The 24,682-nt window shown below is 50.2% G+C and overlaps 1 protein-coding gene across 2 annotated transcripts in view; it reads right to left on the minus strand.

The window, feature by feature from the left end:
• Window positions 1-24,682, minus strand: part of RPTOR (regulatory associated protein of MTOR complex 1) — a 315,748-nt gene that overhangs the window by 23,885 nt on the left and 267,181 nt on the right. For both annotated transcript variants that reach the window (XM_043905267.1, XM_043905266.1), the window contains exons 18-24: window positions 22,523-22,640; window positions 21,511-21,651; window positions 21,063-21,221; window positions 14,966-15,084; window positions 9,610-9,713; window positions 8,833-9,016; window positions 7,548-7,658 (exon numbers count right to left, since the gene is read on the minus strand). In XM_043905267.1, coding sequence (XP_043761202.1) covers window positions 7,548-7,658; window positions 8,833-9,016; window positions 9,610-9,713; window positions 14,966-15,084; window positions 21,063-21,221; window positions 21,511-21,651; window positions 22,523-22,640 — 936 coding nt within the window. The remainder of the gene's footprint in view (window positions 1-7,547; window positions 7,659-8,832; window positions 9,017-9,609; window positions 9,714-14,965; window positions 15,085-21,062; window positions 21,222-21,510; window positions 21,652-22,522; window positions 22,641-24,682) is intronic.

Here is a 24,682-nt window from a genome sequence, read left to right on the forward strand (position 1 = left end):
GGGCAGGCAGGAGGAAGGAAGGGGGACAGGAGGCAGCGGTGCATGGGAGTGTGGCCACATGCGCCCTGGGGCCTCAGAGAGACTGACCTCTGCCGCACAGCTGGGCATGACTGCCCTGGGCTGAGTCCTAAGCAGCAGAGCACAGAGAAGGACTCGCAGCATTGAACTGAACGGAACCACAGTCCAGGAACCAGTGCACATACTGTCCTGGGGACAATCACCATGAAGCGCTAGGACAAGCGGGGGCAGGCAGCAGTGGGGCAGCGTGGGAGGTGTGGGTGGAGAGAGACAAGGAGAGGGAGAGAGAGCAGAGGCTGCAAGAAGCAGCAGGCATCGGCCGGCCGGGAAGGACGAGGATGGACGGAGGGACCAGACTGTTTCCTGCTCAGCCCTTCTTAATCATCTGCTCAGTTGCCCTGCCCCTCCCCTTCCCACATGGCTCTGCAGGATGAATAGAAGCTTCCGAGTAAACAGAAGCCCAGACCCAGATCGTGCTGAGCTTTCTTCCCGGCAGAGCTGGAGGGATGTGGGTGAGGGTAATAGTGTTACATGATTAGGATCACAACACGCTGAGGATTCCTAACACCTGGCTTCTCCTCAGACAGAACCCAATTATGATGCTGAAACCTCCTGAGGCCTCCCGTGGAGCCGGCAGCTGAAGGCTGGTGATGGCATCCCCCTTGTTCCTCACCTGTCACTGGGGCAGCCTGGGCTCAGAACAAAGGAAGACCAGAGGGTCCCAGAAGCCTGACGGCGGGCCTTGCTAGGTGAGCAGGTCCTCATATGATGAATTTGTGAAACACAGGGCACACCCTCAATGCCTCTGAATTTAAAGGAGTTCAAGTGCATGGGATAATATACACAACAGGCACGTGACTATCAAGACTGGAGCTCGACCTCTGGAAGGCTCGTGAGGTCATGGAAGTCCCCACCAGAGAGCTCCCTGGGTTCCCCCAGAAACAAAGTGAGTTCTGTGGTGGGACAGAGACCTTGTTTAACAACAAACCACCCTCCCCAAACAATGATGGAGTCAGCAGTGCTGGGAGGGAGTGCCCTGGCTGCGGGCTGACTGGTCTCCTCTGGGCACGACACCTGTGGAGTTACAAAGCTGAAGGCCACTGACCGCTAAGGAAGCAGCTCTGAAGGGCAGATCAGAGTTCACTGTAGGTTCTGATAGCTAAATACAGGCATTTTTATCACGTGACCACACCTCACAAAGCATCAGGGTGACCGAGATGCAATTCACATGCAGTAAATCTCACCCTTTGGGACCCAGTTCTGAGTTCTGAAAAGCCCCATGGTCACATGCACAATAGACATGCAGAATAGTTCCTTCACCCCAAACTGCTAGATGCCCTCTGTAGTCTGGCTCTCCCCCCAGTCCAAGCCCAGCACCACCTCTGTTTTCCATCGCTGTAGCTTTGTTTTACCTTTTCCAGATGCCGTATAAATGAACTATACAGTTTAAGTCTGGCTTCTTTCACTGAGCATAACGCAGCTGAAATTCATCCATAGTGTGTATGTTTCAGTTTATTTAGAAAACATTTGGTGAATTAGTATTTCATCATATGAAATATTCTAGCAGTTTATTCACCCAGTGAAGGATACCTGGGTTGTTCCCAGTTCCTGGTGATTATGAATAAAGCCACTGTAAATATTCAAGTACAGGCTTTTGAATGAACAGAAGTTTTCATTTCTCCTGGGTGAATATCTAGGAGTAGGATTGCTGGGCTCTATGGTAAGTATGGGTTTAATTTATGAGAAAGGGCCAAATGTTTCCAAAGTGCTTGCAATACTCTGCCTTTGCACCAGCAAAGTATGAAAGTTTCAGCTGCTCTGCATCCTTTGCCAGTACTTGGTATTGACAGATTTGAAAATTTTAGCCCTTCTAACAGATGTGCAGTTATCTATTTCATTGTGGTAACTCGACTTCCCTTGTGAATAACTGCTGTAATGCTACACATCTTTTCTCAAGCTTATTTGCTGACTGGGTACTTTTTATGGTAAAGTGTCTGCAGATCTTTAGACCATTGTTTTTAACAAGGCCACTTGTTTCCTTATTATGGAATTTTGAGTATTCCTTATATATACTGGATACAAGATTTTTTTTTAAATCAGATATGTGTTTTTTAATTTTCTTTTGGTGTGTGGCTCATGCTTTCACGTTCCTAACAGGATTATTCAAAAAGCAGATATTGATTTTTGGTGAAGATCAATCTGCCACTTTTTCTTGCGTGGCCTGTGCTCTTTGTGCCTCATGAAAGAAACTACTGCCTAACCTAGGGTCAGAAAGATTTTCTTCCAGAAGTTTCATGGTTCCAAGCTTCACATTTTAGGAGTGAGTTATTATACAAGGTGTGAGTGAGTGATTGAATTTCTACTTTGGCAAATGGGTGTCCAATTACCATGGTGCCACTCTGCTGGAAAGCCCACCTTCTTTTCATTGAACTGAAGAGTTCTCTTACTTCCATGGAAAATCAATGGGATGTACTGATGTGACTCTATTTCTGGACTCTGTTCTGTCCCGTTGATCCATGAGTCTGTCCTCTCACCAATTCCATGTCTTGATTATTTAACTTTATGGTGAATCTTGAAATCAGGCAGCAAAACTCCTCCAACTTTGTTGTATTTCAAAACTGTTTTGGTTACTTTAGCTTCTTTGTTTTTCCTCATAAATTGTAGAATAGGCTTGTTGATTAAAAAGAAAAAGCCAGGAGGGAGGTCCAAGAGCGAGGGCACATACGTAGACCTATGGCTGATTCATGTTGATATATGGCAGAAACCAACACAACATTGTAAAGCAGTTACCCTCCAATTAAAAATAAATAAATTTTAAAAAAAGAAAAGAAAAGGTCTATTGGGATTTGGATTCAGACTGCATTGCTCTATATACATCAGTTTAGGGAGAACTGACATCTGAACTTCATAGTCTTTCAACCCATGAATTTTTTTCATCAATGATTTTCATTTTTCACCATTTGGATTTTGCTTTTTTTTTTTTTTAGATTTGTAGCTAAGTTAAGTACTCCATGTTTTTTTTTTTTTTTGGATGTTATTGTAATTTCCAATTGTTCATACAGAAATAAACAGATTTTTGTATAATGACCTTGTATACTGCAATCTTACTGAACTCACCTATTCTGGCAGCATCTTTCAGATTACTTAGGGTTTTCTATACATAAAATATTGTCTGTGAATAGAGTTTTATTTCATCCTTCCCATGTGTACACATTTTCTTTTCTTGCCTTACTGTCTAGGACCTCTGGGAGGATGCTGAATGGGAATAGTAAGATCAGACATCTTTGCCTTATACCTGATTTTGGAGAAAAAGCACTGTCTTTTATCAGTGAAAATATGTTAACTGTAGGTTTTCTGTAGGCACCCAGTAGAAGAGTAAGGAAGTTTCCTTCTATTCCTAGTTGGCTAGGAGTTTTTATTTTGAATGGCTGCTGAATTCCATCAAATCCTTTTTCTGCAGCTACTGAGATGATCATATGGCTTTTCTTTAGTCTGTTGATCCAGTCAGTTATAGGATTAATTTAAATGTGCTGAATCAACTCTGCATTCTTGGGATAGAATCCACTTGGTCACCAGTGTAGAATCTATTTTATGTACTGCTGCATTTTATTTATGAATATTATGTTAAGGATTTTGGGTCCATGTTCATGAAGAATACTGACTTGTAGATTTTTATTCTCTTAATGTCTTTGACTGGTTTTGGTAACAGAGTAATGCTGCCTCCGTACAACGAAATGGAAGTACAAGAAGTATTCACTCTTCTTTTTTTATAAAGTTCTTTTTGTAATTAAATGTTGTATTTTAATCTGTCCTGAATTATGAAACAAACAATTGTTCTTTTTAAAAAATTCAAAGTGCTGGAAGTATATAATGTAAAAAGGACAGTCCCTTGCCCTGATTCCAGTCCTATCTTCTAGAAGTTACCACATGAAGAGTCACCTTCTAAGCTTCTTTTGACGCTAACACAAATCTATGGAACCACAACATCTGTGGACCATTGTGTTATTTGACCTACTATATCAAGGACATCCCATCAAGGCCTCACACAGAGATGAAGCTCACTGACTAATGTCTGTGTCTACTACACAGATGAATCATTTTTAACTGTCTCCTTACAAATGTTCTTTATTGTTTTCAAACTTTTTGTTATTACAAATAATCTGTAACAGCATTTCTTGACACAAGCTATCACATATCCAGGTACAGCAGCGGTTTTACGATCTGCTTCTCAGAGTGGGATTGCTGGTTTCTGTGCTGTGCTCGGTTGTGTCTGACTCTGCAGTGCCATGGACCGTAGCCCACCAGGTTCCTGTCCATGGAATTTTCCAGACAAAAATACTGGAGAGGGTTGCCATTTCCTTCTCCAACTGCTGGTTTCCAGGACCTACCCATTTATAGCTTGGATAGCTACTACTGAACTGCCCTATACCAAGCTAATATTTCACCAGCCACCCATAGTGTGTGAGACTTTCTATCACCCTATACCCCCCGGTAATCCATCCTCTTGCTAGAAATCAATCTTCAAAATTTACCAACTTGAGAATGAAAAAAAAATTCATATTATTTTTATAATCAGAACAAATTTCAACATGCCTCTTCTTTTTAAGCACATGACAGACCATTTTTAATATCCTTCCTAAAGTAAGATATGAACTCCGGAAACCAAACCAACGAAGAGAGAGGTTGTTCCATCAATCGAAGAATAGTCCAGAATGTAGTTCTTTTTGGTCACACAGACCTGTAAGAAATCTGACTGTGAACCGATAAAAAGTCAGTAAAAACTGTCATTACAGTCATGTTTTGAGTATTCAATCCCACTAACCATTAGTTGCACGTGATTGTAAATATTGGGCATAATTATGTTATCTGGTGAAAATGTAGTTTCCTATGCTTACCTCTGAAGTGATTTAGAGTTTGGGGTTCTTCTGTCCTTTTTGAGGTACAATCCTAGCCTTGAGCTATCTTTAATTTGCATATGAAACAGGGTAATAAAAAAGTTCCTAATGCATTTTATTGCACAAACGTGTCATTCAATGATTAATTAAATTAATAAAAGAAGGCCCTTATGAATACCACCTGGAAAAAGTAATAAAATTTTTTTTAAAAAGCAATGAAATTAAACATGTCCTCTTCTGAAGTTTGGAAAAGGTCTCTAATTAAAGTAAAAGAAAAATCACTTGAGTCCTAAGCACGCTAAGTTGCCAACAGGGATTACAGACAAAACTCACTGTAAGAACTTCATTTTCAATCATAACACCTCGAGCTTGTCATTTCAAGCTATATCCAATGGGAGTTTGTTATCGCAAACATGGCGAGTCAGACAGAACATGCATGCAGCAACTGTTTTCCTGGCTCGCGTGGGCTCCGCAGTGAAAGCTGACTTCACCCTGCGGGGACACTTCTCCCCTCATTGCACTGCAGGGTCCACTTTGGGAGTCAGCATGATGCACTGGGACAGACCACTGGGCTCACAGCCTCTGTCTCCTCCAGGCTAGCGACACGCAGGACCCTCCCCAGCGGGAATTCTCAGACATACTCCCAGCTAGAACACACACAGAGGAGCACAAAGACAGGGGAACTTGGTGAAAAAAAGGGAGGCATGGCTCAGCCCCAGAGCAGATGCTGGCTATGGGTCTGCACCTGAGTGAAACACGTAAACACATATGTAGGGGTCCCCACAAATGGCAGCCCTCGCCCAAGGAGCCGGGCACCTGTGTTCTAAGTACCTGATGCTGAGGAAAGGAAAGCAGATCCTTAGGGAAAAGTCAAGTTTGTTTCTATGTTCAAAAAAAATGCGTTGTGGATTATCTATGCCACTTCTTCCCACAGGCAGAACGGAGAACAGGCATGCCCAGAGACTTTGGGAACAGCCGCTCAGTGTCCTACCAAGCAGCTTCTGTGATTTACAGTCACTGCAGTTTCAGTGAGATGGTGGACCAGCCACCTAGAGTCTGTGTCGCTTGACCACACTTGCCTGAAGCAGAAGACTGTATCACGGATTCCGAGCGACTATTACTACTAGACTAGACTCACCCCTCTTAACTTCAAAGCAGAGAGTATGTGCCACAGATCTAAAGGATGACTTGCTACCCACGGCACCAGCAACGAACCCTCTCCTGGGACAAATTCGTGTTTGCCCACTCTCTCCATCCTTAGTCAGAGAAGCCCGAGAGATCAGTGGGAGCAGGTTGACCCAGGTGTGGACAACACACTTGGTTGACTATAACAGGTCTCAGTGATCTCTTGGGATCATTTCTTTAATGTATTTTTTCCCTGATATAAAGGTGCTTGCTCAGTCACTCAGTTGTGTCCAACTCTTTGTGACCCCATGGACTGTAGCCTGTCAGGCTCTTCTGTCCATGGAATTTTCCAGGCAAGAATACTGGAGTGGGTTACCATTTCCAACTCCAGACTATAAAGGTACTGTGTGCTAAGTGTGGAAACTCTGGCCATCTTGTGGCCAGTTTATGTCTTGGTTTTTTTCCCTTTTAAGGAAATTTTGTTATGAGCATTTTCTTAAGTTACTAATTTCAAAGCTTTATTTTTCAGTAGCTCCAGTAGTATCATATCAAGTACTTCAACCTTCTTTAACCATTTTCCTCCTGCTGGATGTTTACATGGATTCTAGTTTTTGCTACTGGGAGACTGCTTTTCCTTTATCACCTGCTTCAGGCACTGACAACCATTATTCTGTGTTGTAATTGGCAAAAGCCAGTATCACTACAGGGAAACAGGAAAGTAAGAAAAAAGCTGTAATACAGTCCAAACACTCTTCCTGGAAATTTCTTGGATATATAGCTCAATATACAAGTAAGAATAAGCTGCAGTTTTCAATTTTCCATTATCTATGAGGGGAGAGGAAGGTAAGAACGTGCTTTAGACCATCAAAGTCTAAAATGAGCCCCTGCAGTGCTCCCTGCAAAAAGATGGGCACCAAGATTCTGTTTGACAGCACCGCCGTGTCCCGCCCCGACTCCCTGAGTGTGTGGCCCGAGTCTGCAGTGAAAGGACATGTCCTGTCATCAAACCTGGAAGGCAGTGTCCCAGAATGAGTCAGATTAGCCCTAGCTAGCTAGCTCAGTCTGACAGTCCCTGAAGCCGGGAGCGGCTCAAGCCTGGGGGGCTCCTGGGTGACCTTGCCAATCAAGACAAAATGACACATTTTATACTGGCAAGCTCAGAAAGGCAGGTAAGTGAGACCAGTTTCTTTTGCTGTTTGGTGTCCCCTTAACAGCCACGCTCGGTGGAACAGGAGGCCAGTGGGCATGACAGGGCCCTGTGCCTGCCCCACTCCATGGCTCAGGGCCAGGCCTGCACAATAGCGCGTGGGCTGGTGGGAGCCACGGCCCCTGAGGGTCACAGTGAGCAAGCCAGTGGGGATCAGACCTTGAGCTCAGAGCAGAAGGGTTCAGACACCCTGGCCTGAGGTCGGGGCTCTGGAGGCCCGTGCTCGCTTGCTGAGGAGATGACAGCAGTGCAGGCTGGGGAATTCTGGCTTTAAACCCTGAGAGCTGACGACGCATGGCTACCTTCATGACAGGCTGGGCAAAGTACCGCGCACTCCAGTCGCAGAACCCCGTCTGCATCGTGGCCGAGATGAAACTTTTGTGTCCAGCAGTATCATCTGGGTCGTCAGTGGTCTTTGGGGCATTTGGAAAAAAGGAGAGGAGAAGACAGAAACAGAGTTAGTCATGTCAACCCCAACCATCTCTGTGAGCTCGAGATAGTCTCTCTCTGGAGACCAAGGCATAGGTGTCAGTGGTCAGGTTTCTGAGGACAGTATCTCTGTGGGCCCCTCACTTCTGCGTCCTGGTGACCAAGGAAGCCTGACTGTCAAGACAGGGCTCTGAGTTTGCGCAAAGAGGCAGAGAGTCCCCTGGAAACAGCCGAGGTAGGCTGGGCTGCAGAGCCTGACACTGGTCCTCAGCGCTGGGTCTAGCAGCCCCACAGGGCCTCTGCCGCCTGGTCCCTGGGCTTGTCGCTCCCACTGGGCCAGTCATACACTCAGGACCTTGGCCCTGCTCCTGGACAAGGGCGCAGCAGAGCTGGGGCCATCTGGGACTTCTAAACATTTAAACTGAAAATACCTGGTGCTGTGGTGGGGTGGTGGGCCAGTTTGTTCCCTGTTGTAGAACCAATGTGGGCTGGGCTGGCGGAGCAGGGGTTGGCCTCACTGCACATGACAGGGCATGAGAAGTGCTTCAGAGAGGAGTCTCTGCTACCCAGAGAGATGGGGTCAGCAATAAAGTCTTACCTCCCACCTGCCAGGGGAACTGCAGCTCTGCTGGACCCGGACTCACAGATCGTGGGTCAGCCACTCCTGCCTGGCTGACTCAGGCAGAGTCCAGCTGGGAGGCTAAACCTGGCACTGGGTGCCTGTGGCCATTTTTGTTCCTCAGCCATTGAGGCGAGGGGAGCAGGCGGCTCCGAAGCCAGGTGGGTGGGGCTAGTAGCAGGTGTGGACACCTGTCCACCCTCAACACCTGCTCCAGCTCCAAAGTCAGCCTGCAGGCTGCTGTGACCTTTCTGTTAAAATCACTGGTCATTGGTGAGCTGAGATGCATCCTTGGTGTATCCAGAATGCCCTCTCTATATTGTGTCCGCTTGGCCAGGATAGCAGCAAGCAGTCTCGACAAGACACAAGGCCCAGCTTGTGAGTCCACCCTAGTATGTTTTCTGGCAATCCTAACAAACAAAGGCGCCAATTCCTCCCTCTCCTGAATAGACTCCTTCAACTTAGCTGCAGAGACCACACCCACCTATGGGGTGTAACTGAATGTTGATGGAAGTTAGTGTTTAGAGCCACATCTGTACCTGGTCTGGGCCCTTGTCGAACATTTTCCGCGTCCGGGGGAACTGGTGGGAGTGGGGCGTGTACTGCACCCCCACAGGGCCTGTGGCGCCTGGCCGGCCTGGAGGCAGGTCTCGGCTGACCGGCTGCTTGGCCACATCATTGGTCAGGCTGGAGCTGCTTGCACTGGATGTTGGAGGGGAGCCTCTGCCGTCAGGGAAGAAGAAACTATGAGCCAGAGCCCATTCCTTTGACACCAAACCCCAAGCAACTTCCGCTGGTCCCACTCACCCCCAGATCCTGGGAATGGGCTGAGGGTCACCAGCTTGGAACAGTCTCAATCACCTGACTTGCTGATGTGACTTCCAAAACTGAACTGCTGCTGGTGAATTAATGACCCCTTCCAGTTTCTAAGAACCATTCTAAGTACAGGTTCTAAGAACCATCCTCCCCTGAAAACCAGTGCAGCCAGAGGCAAGCTTGGTCAGGACTGTGAGTCAGCCCTAGGAGGGTGCAGGGCACATGTGCTCCCCTAGGATCCAGTGCACAGCCCTGTGAACACTGATTAAGAGGAGGGTTCCAACCTGCTGGTCACTTGTTGGAAGACATGGACCCTCTCTGATAAAATCCTGAATGGAGTCAGGTTCAGTTCGGCTTTTGCTGAACAGTTGTGCAGATGAAGGTAGGAAAGGATTCTAGGAGGGGCTCAGGTAAGTGAGAGAGAATCTTCAGACAGAGGGGTGGGGAGGCTGTGTCAGGAACCTCCCCAGACCCTGGGGAGCAGGCTGCCCACCACTCACCCCGCCTGGTGGATGTGGATGCCCTTGTTGGTGGGGCTGGCGGGTGCCGACTGTGTGAGGGAGGAGGTGGTGAGGATGCGCTGAGGCCGGGCGTTCACTGTGGCCTGAAGGAGCAAAGGGACAGTGAGGGGGGTGGTCACTGTGACGATCTGAGGCTACAAGACAAGCACAGGTTGGTGGCTGCTTTTGAGTGGCTTCAAAGTCACAGAAAAGGGCTTTGGGCCGAGGAAATCTCACAGGAATGGACGGGCCTAGTTGAAAATTTCCCCCAAAATGTCACCCTGGAGATAAAGTGATATTCTGTAGCTCTTCTGAAAGGTATTCATCTGTTCCAGTGAGGCTCCAGGGATGCATCCCCCCCGTGCCCACGCACCCACGTGACAAACACTGACAAAACTGCACCGTGACTAATGAGGACTGGGCACGCCCAGGCTCCCATTGGGGCAGGAGCTCCCCTGGATGGAGCAGCTTCCTGGGCAGAGCTGGCACGCCAGAAGTAGCCCGCGCAGGCTTAGCCTCACTGTTCTTTTGTATTTCAGGGCAGGCTCAAAACAACCCCTTGGGGTCAGCACTTTGTGAATAGAGATGAGACCCATATCTGTGCCCTCTCTCCCATGATCACCTTCTCCAGGAGAACCCTGGACTGGCTACTCACGGAGGACCCTCCCATTCTGGATTATTCTCTTGGCAGTTAGGGAGGCCATATTTATGTTCAGCCCACAGGTAGAAATTATAGAAAACAAAACCACCAACATAATATCAATGTTTTCCAGATAAGCCTTCACTTTGAAATGAAAACAGCTAGAACTGGATCATAACCAGCCTATTAAAAGGCTGTTTTTTAGTTTTCTGAATTATAAAAGTTGTATTGTTCATGTTTGTTTTGCTCTGGTTTAAATTATTTGACCTCCACACACACACACACACACACACAACCCCAACAAAGACTGAGAGCCAAATGATCCCTTAAGAGGTCTAAAAGGAGAAAACAAATTTAAGCTAAGAAACTAGGTGCCTTCTCAAAATTTCCAGGAAATCAGTGGGAAGTGATGGAGAAAGACTTTGGCTTGAAATGCAGACTTTAGCAGAATCCACGACCTTTCAAAGGCTCCCCAAGCCCAGAGGATCTGCTGTTGCCTGAGCTGTAGCCCACGGAGCCATCTCCCCAGGGACCCCCACCCTGAAGGCTCCCACCCAAGGAGGCTCCAAAGGAAAGAAGGTGTGGGCTGGGGGTGACTGACTTAGCCTCCCCACTCTTTCCAGGGGTGGAGGCGGCAGAACCCTGGCTTGTTCTCTCTCGGCCTTGAGGGCAAAAAAGACAGCCATGTTTCTTCAATGCACTTCACACCGATAGCTGCTGCACACAGCTCTAGTTTTGCATCTGTTCTAGAAATCCTGAGAGGTGGGCATGCCACTGGCTGGGGAAGCCCTATGACTGGTGATCGATTGTAGGGTTTCAGGCTTAGATGACGCATTTTCGCCTAAAGTTTCTTATTTGCGCAGCAAACATTCATTGCTGCAGAGCTGCAGTGGTAAGCCTGAGTGGGCAGTGGTCACGCAGACCCACCTGTCTGTGGGCTTGGTGTGGGCAGAGGCTGCTCAGGCAGCAGGTGTGGGAGATACCCTCCAGAGAGGCTCCTTTCTGGGGTGGTCGCAGTTGCCGTTTCACAGAGAGCATATAGTCAGGAAAGGGTAACACAGAAACACGGGTGTGCCTGCTGGGTGTCAGGTTTGGGCTGTTACAAAGGAGGATGGAGCATGGGTCTGTGAGACCTTAGGACCCTGCTGGGAGCATCATCAACCATGAGGATATTTGCCCATGGGTCTCAGGGTGTTGAGGTGTCCTGTCATTTTCCCTTCTATGATGCTGCACTGGAGTCACTGGACCAGCAGATGGGCTTGATGAAGGGCCAAGGCAAGTGCTGAGTCCAGAAGAGGAAGGGCAGTGGTGGGAGGTGGTGGTCACAGCTACAGGCCAACTCTTCAGAGGGCGGCAAACATCTTGTTAACAGTCAGATTCTAGCTCAGATGTATCCTCTTAGCCCAGTGCAAATAGAAACAATTTGCAGGGACACACACAAGTGTGCACACACCAGCCCCACCTGTGCTCCCTGCCCCCCTGCAGCTAATGGGGGCGGTCTCTGTCATGGGAACCTGGGCCACAGTAAGACGCCTACTTTGTCTCCAGCTCTGAGCACTTTCTTACTCTGCAGATCTTCTCCCAGAAACATGTTGCCTCACAAGAACTTGGGAAAGTCTAATTCAGGGCAAACACCCTACAGAGACGAGGGTGACGTGGACAGGAGTTTCCCAAATGGATCCTGACACAGTCAGGCTTTAGGACACCAATGGAGGCTTTTGGCTGCTCTCTCGGAGGAGGGAGTGTTTCAGAGAAGTCCCTGTTAACTGCACACCAAGGATCTGGATTTGTGTGTGAAGTGACTGGAAGAGACTGGAAGAGACTGAAAGTGACTCCCCAAAGGATGGTTCACAGTTAATTCTGGGCTAACTTGAGGCAGAGGACCTGGATGCTAGAGCACTGAGAGTGGAGATCTATGAAACACATGACTCTATTTATCTAGAAAGGAATTTTTCTGTAAACCAAACTTCCTAGATAAATAATGTAAACCTTCTTTTTGGACTCTAAGAAATCCCAGGTAGAATTCACTTCAAGCAATGGTGGTGACTGTGATGAACTGGCCAGTAGTTGGCAGAGCCCCACTCCTGGAGGCCTGGGCTCCTTCAATCCTCGGCCTTGCAGGAGGAGAACCAGCATCAGTGAGGTCAGGACTGGGCACAGAGGGGAGGCTTCATTTTCACAGATGCCCACTTGAGTCCCACTATGCCTTTTGCTGGGACTGCCTTCCTTTCCTCTATTTCCTTCCTCAAGACTGTACTTCCTCCCTCTCTTGGGCACGGACCCTAATATGCTGTAACAAACATGTATTTTAGAAAAGTTTAATTTTCAATCAATCCTATTCTTAGTTGAAAAAGGAGCTGATTGGACTATTTCTCAGTTTTGTATTACAGAACGAAAAAACTTAATTCACTGGCCTCTTTTCTATAGACATGGAGAAGACTCCCCACTCCCTGAGGATGGAAGAGCATTCAGGTGCCTCTGTAGCTAGTCATGCAGTAGGATGATGAAGAAAGTGGGCGAGGGGCTCACTGGGGTCAAGGGGAGGTCCGTGTGAAATAAACCACCCAGTGATCCTGAGAGGGCCAACAGTAATGCCCAGCACTTTTGCATGAGGCTGGCAGTGCCCACAGGCAGGAAGTGCAGTGAACACTGTGGACCTGGGAGTCTCTGCTTCCAGAGAGAGCCACACGTGTGACCACAGACTGGGGATAAACCTAGGATGTGTCCTGCAATATCCTCACTGCTCCTTCAAGGAAGAAGATGAGCTTGGTTGCTACAGCAGTTTAAAATTGGGTACATGACAAGGCTGTGTTATTACTACTTGTGATGCTACCAGGAGGTGAAATAATAGCCAGACAAGAAAAGGAAAAGACAGCCCGGAAAAGACTTCACCAGTGAAGAAAAATGTTGGTGAAGGAATCGAACACCACACAAATATGGTGTCAGCAGGAGGCCAGGTGCTGCAGGAGGTTGGGCTAAGTGGGAGGCTAACCCCAGTGAGGTGGCAGCAAATGGGACGGCTTGATAACCAGTTTAGAAAAGATAATGGACCAGGAGTGAAGCTGCAAGTAACATTACGAGCCACGTGTGCTCAGGTAGCTGGCAGCCTGTGGACGACCCCTGGATAGTGATTAGGGTCGGATGAGGATGGAGACACAGCAAGTAAACTGTGACAAGGGATGACAGTTCCCTGTACTCTTCTTGCAACTTGTCTGTAAGCCTAAAATTTAATCAAAAAGTTACAAAAATCTTCAAAAATGCTATAACGAATGACTTCTTTATGGCATTCATTATTGCTGCATCCTATCATTCTAGTCATGAAAAGACTATGCTGTGCATTTGTGCTATGTCACTTCAGTCATGTCTGACCCTTTGCGACCCTATGGACCATAGCTTGCCAGGCTCCTCTTTCCATGGGATTCTCCAGGCAAGAATACTGGAGTGGGTTGTGGGGGAGGAGCTAAGATGGTGGAGGAACAGGACGGGGAGATCATTTTCTCCCCTACAAATTCATCAAGAGAACATTTGAACGCTGAACAAACTGCACAAAACAACTTTTGATTGCTAGCAGAGGACATCAGGCGCCCAGAAAAGCAGCCTATTGTCTTCGAAAGGAGGTAGGACAAAATATAAAAGATAAATGGAGTGGGTTGCCATGACCAGCTGGGAAAAAAGAAACAGCTGTTTTCGGACACTGGGTACTGCAGGCTTGTGGTCTCTGACAGAAGGGAACTCATTGCCTAGCTCCTGGCCTGCAGGCAGTTCCCACAGACCTGGCTGTGGTGGGGGAAGGGCACCCAGATAGCCTGGCTGTGCAGCAAGCAGAGGGGACAGACAGGAGCAGCATGGACGCTGGGGTGGATGGAATCTGCAGGGCAGAGAGGAGAGGGCTTCCAGGGTCTACAGGGTAGGCTCCTTGAATCTGTGATTACTTTTTGCTTGAGGGTGGGATGAAAACCCTTAAGGGTGGGGAAAAAAACCACTGAAAAGTCAATTCCCAGAGCTCACAAGAACTGGGAGAGTTTACAGTCCCTAAAGAAGAAAGGACTGAAATCAATGACCTAAGCTTCCATTGTAAGAAACTAGAATCAGAAGAGAAAATTGAACAGAGTAAGCAGAAGAAATGAAGCAACAAAGCTAAAAGCTGGTATCAATACAATGGAGAATGAAAAACAACAGAGAAACACAGCTGACCCTCAGACAGCATGGATTTGAACTGCACAGGTCCACTTAAACACATGTGTTTTTCAATAAACACCCACTGTGGTAGCATACAATCCAAGGATGCGGAGATGTGGATAACAAAGGCTGCAGGGGGTCAGGGTTGGTGCCCCTAACCCCTGTGTTTGTTCAGGAGTCAACTGTACTAATGAAACCAAAAGCTGGTTCTTGGAAGAGTTTCCTTTCGTCAGAATGGTCGTGAATAAGGGAAGCTGCACGATACTGGTGCTGGGAATGGAAGAGAGGACGTCGCTACAGGTCACACAGAAGTCCCCACCTGATCTGCTGCCCTGATGTGGGTAAGCAGAAGCAGTGACACATGCCCCAACACAAGCTACGTGCACATGGAGTTTGTGAACCTCTGGATTCAAAACGCGTGTTTGAAGTTTCTAAACCATGGTGAAGACCTGATCGTGCCTGGAGTTCTCTGCATGAATATTCATAACTGAAAACCAGGGTCTTGAGAGCTTTGTGAAGAGCGCCCTTCACACGTACCTTGTAGGCAATGCTGTTGAGCACTTTCATAGCCAAGTCAGAAACATCTGGATAGGGGTCCGCAGCCAGATGCAGCAAGACTCTCCAAATTTGAGTGTAAACACTATTGAATGAAACTCCTGGGAAAGAGAAACAGGAGCTGTTTTAATAACAAGGAGCTGCCATTGTGTGCTTGGGAGGGTGGGTGGAGGGGGAGTGGTGCTTTTGGGATAGCTCCCTCTTCTGATGACCTAAGCATGCATTGGGGGTGGACACTTAAAAGAGCTGGGATTATGGGAAGTTCTGGTTTTGTTATCTGCTAAGGAGCCCGAGATTCAGAAATTCTAGGTGGTGAACAGGCTTGATCACAGTTTCACCTTTGGCGGCTAGATCTTTCTGAAAGGAAAAGTTAGAAAGGGGCAGGACTTCCTTGCAGGCCTGGATGAGGAAGACAGCCACATACCACTGCATCCTTACTTGGGGGAAGCTAGACAATTGGTTTGTTGAAAAGAAAATGCTTGTTCAATGACAGGGAGTAAAAGAGGATTTCAAACAAGTTGTGATCACATGTCATCTGACCGGCCAGCCCCTAGTTAGGAAGTCCCTCTAGTTATGAAGAATTTAAGTACAAGAACAGCCACTGGAAAACAGCGTTTCTTGATGGACACCATTGTTTAAAGGGAATGAGTTTTATACGACATTCAAATCACAGAAGAGAGACTGGAAATGAAGGTTCAGAGTAAAGGTCAGTTTCTCTTGTATGCCCCACGTCCATGCTTATGGACAAGTCCTGGCTTGCTGCGCCCGACACCTCGTTCATAATGGGAGGCGGCATGGCCCCAGCCTCCTTTCCACAGGGACTGTGGTTCCTGTTTGCAGTGTGATGGAGCTGGAGGACGCTGACCTCTCACTTGTGTGTGCGTGTGGCCTTGCTCCTCAGGCGACTACTACAGACAAAATACCTTCCAGGGAGCATTTACAAAAACTCCCATTACCTTATCCTTTCACCCTCGTTGTGGGAAAAGGTGCCAACAGCTGCCATGGCCTCTGAATGATTCTGCAGGAGCACACTGCCTGCACAGGCTGACCTCCGACAGGCTGGGGCCTGGGAGGCCTCTCCCACCACTCTGGCCATAGGATTTCACACTCGCTCTGTGCACAGCCCTGATGCACAACGCCAGGGGGAACGAGGTGGAGCTCGTTCATGGATGTGGCTCACTCAGTCAGGAGAAGCGGTCCATGGATGGGACGTTCCTACAAAGACCCCTCATGCTCAGCACAGCCACTGGACAAACCTCTCTTCTGTCGTTTCTGAGCTCAGACTGACCAGGGCAGCAGCTTCCCCATGTGACAGAGGCTGTGACGGGCACAGTAACTGTCTGCTTGACTACTGATGACAGACATGTGGTAACAGGGAGACCGGGAAAGGAAGGGAACAGTGGGGGCCAAGGGGCCCATGAGAACCTTAATCAAGGGGCCTCTGGCATGAACATGCAGAAGGGGTACAGGATTGGCACTGTGCACTGAGAAAGGGGTACCGTTCACTTAAATACATCTGTTTTTATTACTGTTGTTGACTCTCCTGCAGAAGACTTCAACTTTGATATCACTGTTTTTGATTCAATTTGTTGTTGTTCAGTTGCTAAGTCATGTCCGAGTCTTTGTGACTCCATGGACTGCAGCACTCCAGGCTCCCCATCCTTCACTATCTCAGATTCATGTCCAATAGGGAATAACAAAAAATCTAATTTTCATCACTGACTTTGACCACAGTGAATGGTATATGGTTTACTAGTAAAAACAGAACAGGAGCCTGGAATTGCCATCCCCCCATCACTGCTCTCCTGGTGCTGACCACCCCCTCTCAGCCTCTCTGTTTTGTGAACTGTCCTGGTTTTACACCTGCTGTCCCAAATGGGGAAGTTCTGAGTTTATGCAGCACAGAGCTCGGACCCCCCGAGTGCAGCCCCTCGGGAGATGGGGGAGTATGGTGGGTGCTGCTGGGCTGAGCGAGCTCAGACAGGGCACCGTGTCTGGCGCTCACTAAACTCCCCATGAGTGCTGAGAGCCTATTTTCAAGTCTAGACTAAAAGTAATAAAGGATCATAACTAATGGTTTTAGGATTTATTTTTCAGAGCAATGGCCACAACTTTCTAAATGGCACTGGGCATAGGAAAATTTGCTCACAGCTTTGTGGCCAACTCTGGGTCCCAGAGTCCCTAGGGGCGGGCAGGGCAGCTTGGAGAAGGAAGGCGGAGCCTCTTGGAGGCAGGAGATGTCACTTGTAACCTGTTGTCTGGGTCTTGGGGGTCACTGACCCTGACTTTCTATCGCAAGACTGGGCCAGGCGCCTCCCTGGGAATCAGCCCCTGGATCTGGGCCTTCTCCATTTCCCCTCTTCATAACCCTGACTCTGAGCCCCTCTGGGAGGATCCTGCCCACCTCTCCCTTGCTTACTGGACGGAGCCCTGGGTAGACTGGGCAATGCATCTATACAACTCTTTCAGAAGGCTCCTCCCACCCCATCTCACCTGAGGGACAAGATGAGACACAGCACGAGGCCTTCCTGCCCCCACTCTGGACATCGGAATGGGGTGAGGCTCAGAGAGGGAGAGATGGAGGGAGGGAGAGAGGGACACAAGGGCAACGGGTGGACAGGTGAGGGAAAGCAGGGCAGGTGATGAAGGGAGGAGAGGCTGCCTGCCACACAGGAGAGCAAGAAATAGCAGCTTTACCAAACCTGTTGATTAAGACAGCAATGTCATAGCCTGATGTGATGCTGCAGGTTAAGTGTGTAACGTGAAGGCACTTGATGGGTCAGGGACCTCCTGAGACGCCACAGAAAGTCAGGGTGGAGAGGAATGGGCGACACTGCTGTGTGGAGAGGGGGTGCAGGAGGGGAGTAAAGGCAGAGGTGCCCAGGCCCCACACAGGGGCCAGCGGCTGGTCTGGGCGGTGTGTGCAATGGGCGGGGCTATGGTGAAGGCCAGGCAGCTCTCGGTAGGAAGGCCTTGAGTGCTGGCCACAGCTTGGACTTTATAGGAAATGAATTTCTGTGATGGTGTCAGCTGGGTGGTGGTCTGTGCAGAGCAAATGATGGTGTGGGGGGGGTCTGCTCTGCACGGGTGGTGGGGAGCGAAAAGCTGATGCCCAGTCCTGGGGTGGGGGGCCCAGAAATGGAAAGAACTGACTGGGGACACACACAGAGTTTGGGCTAAATGGCTGAGTGGGTGAGGCACACACAGAGGGAGACACCAAAGAAGATTTCAGAAGGTGGTGACACAGTCAGGTCCCAGTGCAGACTCACAGACGCTGGGCAGACACGCTCAGGCATGTGGAGACACGTGCGATCAGCCTTTGCCGCGGTGGGGGGACAGCACTTCCCTCGGCAGGTGAGACCTCGAGTGTTCTGGAGACAGTGGGGGGAAGGGGGAGCCTGGGAGGGGCTAGTCTTCTGGGAGAAGATGAGAATAAGTGGACGTCCTAGGTTGCCATGGTTTTGAAAACTCTTTTCCAATATTCAGTCAAAGAGGCTAAAGAGATTGCTAAAGAGATTGTTCTTTGGTTGAAATGAAAGAAAAAAACTGGCTTTCAACAGGCGAATGCTACCAGTAACGGGATTTTGTGTAGGTTATGAATTTTAAACACTTATGTAAGCACCACGTTTCCAGGTGGACATCCACTCTGGCCCACAGTTACTTCTTCTTAGTGTTCCTTCCAGCTCCAGCTCATTGTGAAACTTGCCCACTGAAGTTTTCAAAGATCTGAACCATATACAGATAAAATTCAGTTTTCTCCAGTAAAAAAATGTTCAGGAACCAGGCTTTGTGTGGAGGAAAGAATCAGTGAGGAGGCTCTCAAGTCCCCAGAGGACATGGAATGTGGCTGGGGTGGGAGGGCTGGGCTGTGTCCTCTGAGCTCATGTGGCCTCAAATGGAACACCGACACTTCACCCCTTACACCCCCAAGCTAGCACCAAGGAAAAAAGGATCCCCCTTTCCGGGCTGTACTGCAGTGGGTGGCGTGGTGGTACCAACTAGCTCTGGACCTTACAGTTACCAGACTCTTATGGGCCCCAGGGAGACGCATCTTGTAGAATTAGTCCTGAGTCCTTTCTAGGGCCAGCAGAAGACTGGTCTCATGTCTTCTGATGGCAAGCACATTTGGACTGCCCTGCCCCTTCAGATGCTGGGAGGGATTGGGGGCAGGAGGAGAAGGGGACGACAGAGGATGAGATGGCTGGATGGCATCACTGATTCGATGGACATGAGTGTGAGTAAACTCCAGGAGTTGGCAATGGACAGGGAGGCCTGTTTGCATGCTGCGATTCATGGGATCGCAAAGAGTCGGACATGACTGAGTGACTGAACTGAACTGAACTGCCCCTTCAGATCATGACACTGGTGAGTCAGAAACATCAAACACTGTCATGTGATGCCAAGAGGCAGAGAGAGTAACATGGAAACAAGCAAACCACCAAGAACTGAACACTAATGAAAACAGTACCAACCAATCAGGAGGGTGTGTGTGGGAGCAGCGGAGGGTAATGAACACATGAGCTCAACCTCATTGTAATGGAGGGACATGCAAATAAACACCACGACGAATCTGTTTGCTCACATAAGATGGGGAAGCCTGACTGGACCAGGAGTCGGGGGGCGGGCACAGGAGCTTGTCCTCCTTGGAACGGAGCCCTCTGAGGTCAGTCTCCTTCTGCATGGAGCCAGACACCATGTGTGTCACACTGCAGGGTGTCTGCTGCAGCCCACGCCTGTGCATGTTATGGGTACTTACTGTACACCCAGCATGGGATGTGGGGGGATGGGGCTATGGCAGGTGACAAAGTTCCTTCACTTGTGACTCTGACATCCCTGGTCAGAGACAGAACCAGGCAGAATAAACGGGAACATACATCGTTAAGTCTGCTGGGGAAAAGTTCTCAGGAGGAAAGCAGAGAGATGGAGAGAGATGCAGAGTGACTGCAGAAAGCAATTCTGAGTTGGGGTCGGGGGAGACTGGAAAGCTTCTTTTAAAGTGACTGGAGCAGGACTGTGACTGGACTGAGGAGCAGCCCGTGAGGTAGCTGGAGGCAAAGCTCTCCAGCCAAGGGGAGGCGCCCAGGGGCCAAGAAGCCCAGCATCACCAGGTGCAGTGGGGAGGGCAGGAGGTGGAGTTGGGGCCAAAAATCCTGAGTCTGCTTTTTGAAAAAGGAGGAAAGAAGGAAAAGTCAGAGTAAGGTCACTGTCCACCAACAGGAGAATGGACAAGCGAATTGCAGCAGATCATGAAAGGGAGGAAACAAGACTCAGGTGAGCAGCATGGACACAGCTGTCAGAGCAGAGTGAGGACAGGGGATGTGCGGTGTCATTGACGTGACGTTTAAGAGTTCGTGGGAACCCTGCTCAGGGAACGGGGAGGGGCTCTGGGTTCTTTAACTTCGTCTATAACCCCTTAAGTTGGTAACAAAACACACATGTGGGGTGTGACACACCGGTCCAAGTCTTTATGGCTGGCTATGCAGTGAGGATATGGGCTAACTTCCCATTTCTCAGTGAGCGTAGCAGCAGAACCAGGGGGTCCCCACTCAAGGCAGAACACAAGACCACTCTGAGCCTTCGCTCAAATGTCAATGTCCAGGCAGTCAAGTAGGAAACTGCTGGACTGACTGAACGTGAAAGCACAGAGCGGGGTCCTTGGCTGGTGGGACGGAGGTTCTGGCCAGGGAATTTGAGTAGGGAAGGGCTGTCTGCGCCCTTGGAGCAGGGCTCTGACCTTGGACCTCACACATGCCTTCTCTGGGGGACCCTGGGTGCCATCAGAGGCCACACCACCTATCAGATGCTGGGAGCACCCCCTGCTCTGGCCATGATACCCCAAATGTCCCCTGAGGGCAGAACCATCCTGCTCTGCAGTCCCGGGAGTCCTGCAGCGTGCCCAAGGACAAGGCTGGCTCCCTGGACGGCCTGGGTCAGACCAGCGTCCAAGGGTGAGGTTCCTGCTGCCACAGCAAGATAAGCCTTACTTCCTCCTCCCACTGAGCGTGTCCCAGCACTGCCCACCCAGGCTGGAACCCGGGGGTGCCCAGGGGACCAGCGGAGAAGGGGAGGTGGGACTCACCGATGAGGGAGTTGAGGGAGGAGTAGGAGCTGACGCGGCGCATCTTGTCGATGGTCTCGAAGGACAGGATGTACTCCTCATTCTCGGGGCTGCCCAGGGTGCTGCTGGCGCTGCTGCTTGTGCTCAGGTTCCCGGGGGAGAAGGCCACTGAGCCGCCGGCTGGCAGGGCACCGCCATGAGAGGGGGCAGTTAGCACACACCCACCCCATCTCCTGGCCTGCAGGAGGGGCTGGGCTTCCGGGCACAGGGCTGGGGAAGGGTGCTGGGGGCCTAGGACTAGGTGTGCCCAGTGGGGCTGCAGGACAATCACTGGCCACCCCTGGTAGTGAACCAGGACTTCTGCTCACGTCCAGGTAGGCAGGAGGGGTGGGGTGGGTGACCATCTAACAAAAGGTCCCAGAAGATGACATGACCATCCCACTCAAGCACCCAGCCTCTGGGCTCTTACTTTCTTCCGTCAGGCTCAGGTTTTGCAAAGACTTGTTTAAGTTTCTAGCCGTGGTGACGGCACGGATATTCCCATAGGAGCTCACGGAGCGCAGTCTGGGGGTGCAGGGGCTGTCCCGCACAGGGGTCAGACTCCCACCCTCTGGGAGGAGAGAAGGAGCGAGAAGACTTAATGGAGGGCTCAGGCCTCAGGCGGCTAGACAGAATGTGACAGCGGGTTCTACCAGGATGATGTGACTCTACAGCAGGGCCCTTCAGCTCAACAGGGTCTCTGCCAGATGGGTGTCAGGGTCAGGTGGACAAGGTCATGACCATAGTGAGGGGAGCGGGAGCAGGTGACCATGAGCCATGCTTGGCATTTTGTGAGAGTTCAACTACAGGGGCCCACACACAGTGGTCTCCCCAAGACTCGCACCAGGTGCTCTGGGACCTGCCTGCGGCTGCTGCCCCCAAACCAAAACAGAGGCAGAGTAGGGGCAGTGCTGGGACAGCTGTCTGCTGGCTCAGCCTCCCCTGCACTGCCCCTCACCAGGGCATGCCAGCCGTTTCCTTCCCTGATGTACTAAACCAGCAATGGTCACATGCCTGATCACAAGGCCTCTTTTCTGCAGAGATGGCTATGCTCTGGGGGAGGGGGCAGCCCAAGATGAAGAAATATAAATTCAGTAAATGTGAGACGAGGAGCTGCCTAATGCGACACTGACGTGAGACCTGTGACGGGAAGAAAGCGCGTCCTCCAGTCACTATGGCAGCAGCTCCTACCCTTCGAGGTTTGTGTGACTTGATTTCCAAAAGGGTAAAAAGGAAAGAAACCAGGGGGTCAAGGGGGCCCTCTTTCTTGCCCTTTCTATTCTTCTGAGAAGACAAGAACTGCAGATATCTGTGTGGCCAGGACTTGACACGTGGGCTCAGGACCCAGCAGAACGAGGGGCCTGCTGACAGTTCAGACCAGGGCCCCAGGGCCAGCGAGTTGCACGGGCTCCACCTCAGCATCATACCTGCGGTGGTCCTACCTGTGGTGGCTGGAGAGGGCAGCGGGTAGTTCTTCTCCTCTTCCATGAACTGCAGGGCCACGGTGCAGAAATTACTTTCATACTGAACGACAAGGTGACTCAGAGCCACCACCAGCTCCTGCCGGGAGGAGAAGAGACAGCGACACTGACTTGAGGCGGGGAGAGAACTCAGCAGTGAGACATGCATGCTGGCACTGAGCGCTCGAGCCACCACGGAGAAAAGGCGGGGGTGGGGTGGGGGACAGATGGCACTCGGGGCTGAGACTGGGGCTGGCCCCTCAACACAGCACCCTCGAGTGCCCGGTGTGGGCAGAAACCTCTGAACAAGCAGTGAGGTGAAGATGAGGGCCTCTGAGGGACGCCCCGGACACCTGGAGGAGAGATTGCTGACTGCTGGGTGTGAGCGGCAGGACTGGGGGGCCTGGTAGGGATATAGGGGGAGGACACCCCAGAGTGGGACAGGGAAGAGCCCTCAGGGCCTCCTATGGTCAACACCACAGAGAGCTCCGGGCATTAAAGCAGGACGCGCTGGGCAGTACAGCACGTTTCTTTACTAAATGTAAAGTCTCCAAAGATAAACTGGTTTCCAGTCCCCAAAAGGCAACAGGGAAGTTCTACATGACTTCAGGCCCAGATGCCTCAGTCCAAGGGGAACACACCTGATCTCTTTTGGGACCTGATGACCTGGAGATCCTAAAAATCACGGGAAATAAAACTGGATGTAGGTTTATACTACTTTTCCTATCACTATTCAAATGGTTCCCACAACTTTATTTTACTTTTCAGAAAAATATTTAGCAGAAGGCCAAAGTCTGAGAGCCCCTTCTTGTTCTGTGAATTCTTCAGACACCAGGGCCAGGAGAGCTGTGCTGAGGTGTCAACAAGCTAGGGTGGACCCCCCTTCTCTCCTACCTCACCCTTACATATTCCTTGGCCTCCCCGGCGTGTGTGTGGGTTTTACTCCCAAACCCACCTCTCTGATCCTGTCTCTGAGACCCAGGCTGGTCCTTCCAAATGCTGACCATGCATACCCACCAGGCACTCTAAAACCCAACTTGACCTGCCCAGGGCCTGCCACCCAACCCTTTCCATTCAGCCCCTGCCAGGGACTCTTGGCTTGTGCCCTCTGGTGGCTTCAGTGAGACCCTTGAATCATCCTGACCCATCTTTCTCTCAGCCGATCCTGCCACCCAACCAGCCTGTCCCTGAGTCTAACAGTGCTGGGTAACAGGCTGTCGAGGGGTTGCCCACCGGCCCCTCCCAGTGAAGAAGCAGCCTGCCCACATGTGTGCTCAGTCGTGTCTGACTCTTTGCGACCCCATAGACTGTAGCCCACCAGGCTTCCTTGTCCATGGAATTTTCCAGGCAAGAATACAGGCCAAGTTGCCATTTCCTACTTCAGGAAGAAGCCTGAACTGTCTTCAAAAGACACAGGTTTTCCCTTCACTCTGAATTGGTGAAAACATCTCAGCTGGACCGGAAGCAGATTCCTAGGTCTTGGACCGTTTGATCTGGGGGAAGCTGTGAGGGCTGGTCAAACTCCTCCTGCTGAGTGGTGGCCGTGGGCTCCGGCCTTCAGAGGTATTCAGGCATGTCTGGCCAGAGCGAGGTTGGGTGGAAGGCTTGAGTTATTCTCAGACCTCGGAAGCATACCAGCATGGTTACCCGAGCCCCTCCGGCCAGCAGCCTCACCCCGTTTCCTGGCAGAGCGGTCCCACAACCTCCACACTCCAGCCTCCTGCTCACACTGGGAGCAAGCAGGTCTCCTGCCCCGCACCTTGGCACCTGCTGTCCACTCAGCCTGGAGAGGCCTCCACCTCCACCGGGGATACCTGTTCTCTACCTTCACTCCTGTCTCCAAGTGCAAGTTCTGGAGGTTTCCACCCTCCACCATATCCAAGTGCAAGTTCTGGAGGTCTGGTTACCTAGGGCTTGGCCCACAGGCGGCGCTTAACAAGTATCTGCTGACGGAATGAAGCCTCTTCCCTTTGGACACAGCATAATCTTTAACATACGGTTCAACTGTTTGGGTGACTTGCCATCAGGATTCAGGGACATCATGCCTGCTTACAAACATGGCCTGAGGGGAGTCGGCTAACGCTCCTCCTGTGGTGGCCCGGAAGGCTGGACCACACGTCTTCCCGGGTGGTCCCCAAGGGC

The sequence above is a fragment of the Cervus elaphus genome, chromosome 5 (assembly GCF_910594005.1).
Source record: "Cervus elaphus chromosome 5, mCerEla1.1, whole genome shotgun sequence".
Lineage (NCBI taxonomy): Eukaryota > Metazoa > Chordata > Mammalia > Artiodactyla > Cervidae > Cervus > Cervus elaphus.